The sequence below is a fragment of the Vombatus ursinus genome, unplaced genomic scaffold, assembly GCF_900497805.2.
Source record: "Vombatus ursinus unplaced genomic scaffold, bare-nosed wombat genome assembly UNPS02004571.1, whole genome shotgun sequence".
Taxonomy (NCBI): domain Eukaryota; kingdom Metazoa; phylum Chordata; class Mammalia; order Diprotodontia; family Vombatidae; genus Vombatus; species Vombatus ursinus.
Window position 1 is genome coordinate 331,462 of NW_020944349.1, and position 7,657 is coordinate 339,118.

The window sequence follows — 7,657 nt, forward strand, 5'->3', positions numbered from 1 at the left end:
TTGGGGCGTGGGTGGGGGGGGAACCCGCCCCCCGGGGACTCTCACCCGGGCTCACGGAGCTCCCTGGACCTGGGATAGCATCAAAAGCAGCAGCCTTGTTCGCGTTGCTGTCCTTTAACTGAAATTTGGCATTTCCTTCTGAAAAAAGCTGCAGAAAACGTGCCGGATCTCGGCCCTGGTCCAGCCTCTTCCTTTTTACAGAAGAGGCCCAATAGTGCACAGGGAGTAGGTTCCAGACCTGGATTTGAACCTAGGGCTTCCAACAAACCCAATGCCGGAGACAAGTCACTTCAGAAAGCTGCAGTGGGCCTCCTAAATGTCTGTCTTAAATGATTGGGAAAGGGGCCCAGGCTTGTAGCTCAGGTTAACTTGGGCCCGGGCCTCGGATTGCCTAGCTTGTGAGAGCTCTGAGTGTTCCCTGCCGCAGGGCCCACACTGACCTGGGGCCGAGCCCTGCCTCCACTGCCTTCACTTCCCGTTCCTGATTTTTTTTTTTTTTTGGGTGAAATAGGGTCAACGGGGAGTCTTATAAGACTTCCCTTTCAACGAAACACACGAGCGTCCGGGAAGGGGTCTCTTCTTGTCTCTGGGGTTGTCAAAGAGTGTAAGCACTGGAGCCAGACGACCTGAGTTCTAATCCTGCTACAGCTGCTTCCTCCTTGTGTGAGCCTGGGCAAGTTACTTAAGCCCGCTGGCCTCAGTTTCCTCAGTCGAATGGGGGGGAGGGGGGGAGAGTAGTAAACACGAGCGCTTGACCCAACTCCATGAACTCTTTGAACCTCAGTTTCCCCGCTTGGGTTAACTCAATCCTTGAATTGCCAGTCGCCTGTGCGGCGAGGGTAGGGTCTGCAGGGAGAGGAGTGTGCCCACCCTGGGCCGGCTCCCCTGCCCCACCCCCCCAACCTCCTCCGCCTTCCCGCCTCGAAAGTCTGGGGCGGAGAAACGAGGTGGGCGCCCGGGACTCCCCGCGCGGGAACGAGCGGCCCGCACACTTTCCCAGCCCGGGACCGCCAACTTTGAACCCCCGCGGAGCAGCTGGAGGGGAGGCCAGGAACTGGCTCCCCTTGGGAGCGCGGGCAGACTGACCGGAGAAAAAGGGGGGGAGGGGGCCCCCCTCGGCAGAAGGAAACAATGTAGCCACTGCTGCGAAGCCAAGCAGGGGGAGGCGGGGCCCGGGCGGCCGCCCCCTCCCATTGCTCTGCCGCCTTGTCCATTAGACGCTTTTCCCCGCCCTCCCGGCTCTTTTTTTTTTTTTTTTTTTTTTTTTTCCATTCCCGGGCCGGCAGCTCGGGCCTTTTTTGAGCTCCCCTCCCTCCCTCTGGAGGCAGCCCGGGCCCTGCCCCGCCCCCTTGCCCCGCCCCGCCCCGTCCCGTCCTGTCCCGCTGGTGCTGCAGCCACCGTCGCCTCCTCCCCCTCCTCCTCCTCCTCCTCCTCCTCCTCCTCCTCCCCCCCAGCTCGGCTAGCCTCGATTGCTCTGCCTGCGCTGCGCCGGGCGGCGCTGCTGCTGCGGCTGCGGCCCGAGGCGCGGGGGCAGCGGGAGCGTAGCGCGGCCAGCCCGCCCAGGCTGGGCAGGGCGCGATGGTGGCGGCGCTTCGGAGGAGCGGCTAGCGGCCTCCATGGAGCACGGGGGCAGCGGCGAGGGCAGCGAGGGGCCGGGGGCCAGGATGGAGCCCCGGCCGGGGGCCTGCCAGTACGCCCATGTGCAGCTGCAGGGGGGCGCGCCCTGGGGCTTCACTCTCAAGGGGGGGCTCGAGCACGGCGAGCCGCTCCTCGTGTCTAAGGTAAGCGGCGGCGCCCGGCTTCGGATGGGCCGGCCCGGGCTGATGGGCAGGCGGGCAGTGGGTGCGGGCACAGGGCAGGCAGAGGGCGAGGGCGCGGGCGCAGGGCGGACCGAGGGGGCAGCGCGCAGACTCGGCCCGGGGACACCTCTAGCCCCCCGCCGACCCGTCGGCCTCCCTCTAGCCCTGGGAAACCGCAGGCTCGGCGGGCGAGCGTGCCCACATGTACACCGGGCACAGAACATCCGTGCCTGCTTCCGGACTAAGACTGGGATGGGTACTTGGAAGCACTCGGGGGGGGGGGCCGGGGGGGGGCAAGCGCGCACCTCACCAGCCGGACGGGCCAGAGGGGCGGAGGGGCAGCAGGGCGGCGAAGCTAGGCTAGAACCTCGGAGACACTCGCAGCCGCGATCCAGAGTCGCAGACCGGGTGGGAGCCGTGCCCCAGACCCCCGCACACACAGCCATGCCAGAGCTGCTGGCGAGCCCCAAGCTGAGCTGCTGGCAAGCCCCTAGGCTCCTGCTCAGCTGCCCCCGGACGATGCGTGCCCCCCACCCCCCAGCCCCCTCCCGCTCAGACCAGAGAGGAGCAGAGTGGTCCTCTCTTCCCTAACTGCCTGCCTCCAGGGGCACGGCGAGATCCGAGAAGTTGGCGCGCCCCTCTCCCAGGCCCCCCCTCGCTCTCTCCCTCTCTCGATCGCTGTCTGCCCTCCGTGGGTCCTCCCTGGGCCCTCCCCGGGCCGCTTCTATCCCGGGAGCCTCCCTCCCTTCTCTCGCCCTGGTGATTTCCAGCCTAGGCTCATAAGTTACAAAGTGTGGAGAAGCCTGGGGCTGAGCAGTCCAGCTGTGCTGCCGCTGCGGCTTCTGCAGCCTCCGTGTTTGTTTGTTTTACGGGACTGGAATCTGCTTGAAGCCCCCCTCGGCAGGGGGCAGGGGAAGAGCGCTATGAAATGGAGAATACTCCGTGTGTGTGTGTGTGTGTGTGTGTGTGTGTGTGTGTGTGTGTGTGTGTGTGTGTGTGCGCGCGTGTGTGTGTGTGTGCGCGCGTGTGTGTGTGTGTGTGTGTGTGCGTGTGTGCGCGCGCGCCTGAGGTGGGGGGCTTGCTTTCTTTTGGAGGAAGAACACAGTTCACCTTGAGGAATCGCATGGAGAGAGGTTAAAGATTCTGGCCTAAACAAACTTGCTACTAACCGTCCCAAAGCCCCCAGGAGCGAGACAGATTCTGCAGGCCAGGCGGCTAAAGAGCGAAGAGAGCCGAGTTGCGAGTGAAGACGTGGGAACTGGGTTAGCTGACTCTGGGAAGGGAACAAACCTGCCCCCCTTTCTTTCTCACCCCCAGCCCCCCCTGGCCATGCCTCACACCATTACTTCCCGTCTTGATCTGGTCTGGCCCGGTCTCCGGTTATTAGGAGCCCATGAGTCTGTCCTGGGCAAGGCTGTTCCAGGACAGTTCCTTAGGGAGGAGGGCAGGTTGGCTTTGGGCATTTGGCACCTCCCGGTGGTGGAAGCCTTGGGGCGCCTCTGTGGGGAGGAGTTCTAATCTTCAGCTTGGAAAACAGCCAGCCCCCAGCCTTGTCCTGGAAACACTAGCCTAGTAAGAAACTTACCCTGAGGTTCAAAGGGGTCCCAGGATGGATCTCTAGGGGTCTGGGAACTCACAGTTTCAAAATGATTGTTTTGACAACTGAATTTCAGTATAGTGGGTGTCCTGCAAAAGACTCCTCTCTATTTTATTTCGTGCATTAAAAACCCTTCTTTTGAGAAGGAGTCCATTCCCTAGACTCCAGAGAGGTTCAGAACACGAGGAAGGTGAGGCAGGCCTGGCCTCTAGACTCTTTCTCTGCCCCTGCTCTTGGGCCCATTCCGAAAAGGAGTCAGCTCTTCCGGCAGCCCAGGGAGGTTCCCAGCTGCCCCCATCTAGACCTTCTCCCATTTGTGGGATAGGTTTCAAAACAATATCCCACTTTATGTATTTGGAAGGGGCATGGCCCCTTGGTGAGGAGTTTCTTTAAGCTAAAGTCCTTCTTTACCAAATTCTGAACTGGGTTGTTAACTGCACCCCCCCCCCCACACACACACCTTGGACATCATGGGCCCTTCTTTCTGACTTCTCCCAGGGCATGGCTCTGTCTTCAGAACTAGAGTTTGCAGCCTGCTGTCCTGGGGGTGGAGATGGGGGAAGGCTGTTGTAGTTGCTACCCAGGGCTGGCTTCCCTTCCAAATCTGGAGACCCCTCTAGGATCAGGGAGGAGTGTGTGGCTGGGTAGAGAGATCCCCAAAGGTCTGTGTTCCGGATTGGAGAGGAAGGGGATGGGTAGTTAGATGAGAGGAACCCATGTAATGGCCCAGGCCGTTGGAAGAGGAAGGGCCTTCTGCTTGGAGATGGCTAGCCAGGATACACTTAGCCCTGTTCTAAGAAGTCTCAACGTTCACAGAATCCCCCAGGTTAGCAGTTCAATCGGCCCCCTTCTCGTCTGGGACAAACCAGTTCCACGGATTTAGCGCCCCACCCCCTTCCTCTCCCCTCAATGTCTGGGGCCTCCCTTCTGTACATATCACCTATGCTCTCATTAAGTGTGGATTTATTGGCCCCCAATGGCAAAAGTCTCCAAACTGTGGATAGCGTACTCCTTACAAAGATTCTTGGGCATGGCCCGCTAATATGAGCATGCCTACCTGTTTATAAGTTATTTGCAGGGACATTATAAAACTTGCACAAAAAGATAGTTGAAAAAGATGAGACAATATTTGATCCTAGAAGTAATAGGGAGCCCTGCAGAGATGGGAGGCTTTGGGGGAAGGCAGTGAACTCTGGGATCTCACATACTATCCACATCTGCTCTTTTGCCGCCCCCCCCCCCCCCCAAATGAAGTGGGGAAGGAGCTAGGCTCTTACTCTCTGACCACTGGCAACTCCCAGAGCCTGCTCTGTAAGGGGTATGGGGGAGGGGGAGGAGTGGGGGCAGATTTTCCCCAGCAGCACCTGTGGTTAGGTGCACAGGTAGGAGTTAGGGTCATCACTGTTTTAGAAGAGGAAGGTGGGAATTCACACAACCCCGAGAGAGGAGCAGAGAGGGGAAGGGATGTGGGTCCAGGGTGGGTGTGGCCATGTTGGAGGCTAGGATGCGGTTTATCCTCCCACCCTCTGATTGGTTAATCCCACACCCTTTGGGAGGGGTCCTGGGTCTGCCACAGCTCTGGAGACTGCCGCCCTGTGGGATTGTAAACTGCTGGAGGGCAGAGATTGTGCTGGTTTGTCTTGGCGTCTTCCACAGTAGACATCTAGTCCTTGTTTGGAGAGTTGAAATGAACAGAAAACAGGCCAAGGCCTCTGCCCTTGCCTCGAAGTCTGGTCAAGCACCTTGTCCCCCCAGGCTGCTAGTATTCTTTCCGTTGCTCTCAGAGGATGGACTTCCAACAAAGGTGAAGGAGGCAGTGTCCGGGAGTGAGCAGAGCGCTGCGCTTGGTGCCAGCAGAGTCTCTGCCAGCTCTGTGATGCAATGAAGACATTATTCTTCTGAAGGGAGGCTGTGAATTCATAGAAGGGAGGGTTCTCTGCTGGGTTATCGCTCACGAGTGTCTTAAGTGAGGGGAGAGAGGAGGGAGAATTTCCTTGGAGTGACTCCTTGTGATTAGGGTCTGTGGGTTCAAGAGGGCTCCTGGGATCAAAGTTCTCTCCATTCCAGCCTCTTCATTTTACAGAGGAGGAAACTGAGGTATGGGAGGTTGTGCCCAAGATCACAGAAATATTGAGGAGCTGAGCCAAGGTTCAGACCCCAGGCTTTCAATGGCAAGCATCCTTTCCCCTGTACTCTGTTGCTCTCCCTAATGGGCTGAAGGTGTGCAAAGCATGCTGGGAAAAGTACCAGCCAAGGACCAGAGAATTCTTTAGAGGGAGAAAGCCAGTCATGTGGGATTCTTTGTTGTGGGGCAGGCTAAGATGTTGCCTCTGAACATGGGAAAGGATTGCTCTGTGTCTGGGGACTGGCTTGTAGGAGCAGGATGGAGAAGGAGGAAGCTTTTGGGTTATTGATCACCTGGCATGGGTGTCACAGACCTTGGTATGATTTATCTCTTTAGTCACAAGAAATGGCCAACACCTCACTCCTAGGAGGGGGGCCCACCCACTTCTTTGGGGGTGTCAGGGCAAGGCTTGAGGCTGCTGGAACCAGTGAAATGGAAGGGAATGAGCATTTGTAAAGCACCCACTATGTGCCAGGCACTGTGTAAGTGTTCTTTGCTCCTCACAACCCTGGGAGATAAGTGCCAGTATGATCCTCATTTACCAGTTGAGTAAACTGAGGCAGGCAGAGATTTAGTGACTTGCCCAGGGTCACCCAGCTAGTAAATGTCTGAGGTTGGATTTGAACTTGGGGCTTTCTGACTCCAGGCCCAGTGCTTTCTCCATTATGGCCATACCCACTGCCTCTGGTGGGGAGCTTCTGCCTTGGAATCGTGAGACCTCAGAGACTGCACGGTCTGAGCCCCTCCTTTTATGCTGGAGGTACCTGGGGGCCAGGGAAGGGAGGGGAGGGGCCTGGGGCCAGCAAGGGGAGGTACCTTCCTCAAAGGCTTGCTCAGCTCCTACACTTTGTACCTGGGGTCTGCCTCCTCCACAGAAGACTCCAAGCAGGGGGAGGCCCCAGCTGGCAGCCCAGCCCAAGATTCAGGTTTCCCCTGGAATACGATTATTGGTGAGGCCTGCTGTGTGAAGGTCACTTCCTTACTCCCTCCCTCATTCCCAAGGCCAGGCTGGGTGGGGTTGGAAGGTTCCCATCACTTCACTGGGAGTTTCCTGAGTGGAGGGAGGTACTAATGCTTTCCTGCTCTCCAGAGACTAGCACGCATCTCTCTGACTCTCTGTCTCTCTGTCTCTCTGTCTCTCTGTCTCTCTGTCTCTCTCTCCCTCTCTCCCCTCTCTCCCCCTCCCTCCTCCATTTCTCTTTCTCTCTTTTCTCTCTCCTTCTCTCTCTCTCTTCCTCTCTGTCTTCTTCTCTCTCTTCCTCTCTCCCTCCCTCCCTCTCTCCTCTCTCTCCCTCCCTTGCCCCCTCTTTCTTTCTCTCTTCTCTCTTTCTCTGTCTGTCTCTCTCTTTCTCTGTCTCTCTCTCTTCTCTCTCCCCCTTCTCTCCTCTCTCTCTTCTCTCTCTCCCTCCCTCCTCTCCTTCTCTCTCTCTCTTCCTTTCTCTCTCTCTTTCCTTTCTCTCTCTTTCCCTTCCTCCCCCCCTCTTCTCTCTCTCACTCCCTCCCTTCCCCCATCTCAGTTTCTCTCTCTCTCTCCCTCCTCTCTCTATGTCTCCCCCCCTCTCTCCCTCTCCCTCTTCTCTTTTCCTCTCTTTCCCTCCCTCCCCCCTTTCTTCTCTCTCTCACTCTCTCCCTTCCCCCATCTCTGTTTCTCTCTCCCTGTTTCTTTCTCTCTCCCTCCCTCCCTCTCTCTCTCCTCTTTCTCTCTCCTTTCTCTCTCTCCTCTCTCTATCTCTCTCTCTCCTCTCTCTTCTCTCTCTCCCTCCCTCCCACTCTCTCTTCTCTCTCTCACTCCCTTTCCCCTCTCTCTTTCTCTCTCTGTTTCTCTCCTCTCTTTTCTCTCTCTTTCTCTTCTTCCCCCTTCTCTCTGTCTCCTTCTCCTCTCTCTTCTCTCTCCCTCCCTCCCCATCTCTCTTTCTCTCTCTTTTCTCTCTCCCTCTCTCTCTCTCCTCTTTCTCTTCCTCCCTCTCTCCTCTCTCCCTCCCTCCCTTCCCCCTCTTTCTTTCTCTCTCTCTGTTTCTCTGTTTCTCTCTCTCTCTTCCTCTCTCTCCCTCCCTCCCCATCTCTCTTCTCTCTCTCCCTCTCTCCATCTCTCTCTCTCCTCTCTCTCTTCCTGTCTCTCTTCCCTCTCTCCCTCCC

The 7,657-nt window shown here is 57.7% G+C and overlaps 1 protein-coding gene across 1 annotated transcript in view; it reads left to right on the forward strand.

The window, feature by feature from the left end:
- Nucleotides 1–1,649: 1,649 nt before the first annotated feature.
- The window catches only part of SHROOM4 (shroom family member 4), a 141,795-nt gene continuing 135,787 nt past the window's right edge, over nt 1,650–7,657 (forward strand). Inside the window, exon 1 of the mRNA XM_027837549.1 lies at nt 1,650–1,781. Within this exon, the coding sequence (XP_027693350.1) occupies nt 1,665–1,781 (117 nt within the window). The 5' untranslated portion in view covers nt 1,650–1,664. The remainder of the gene's footprint in view (nt 1,782–7,657) is intronic.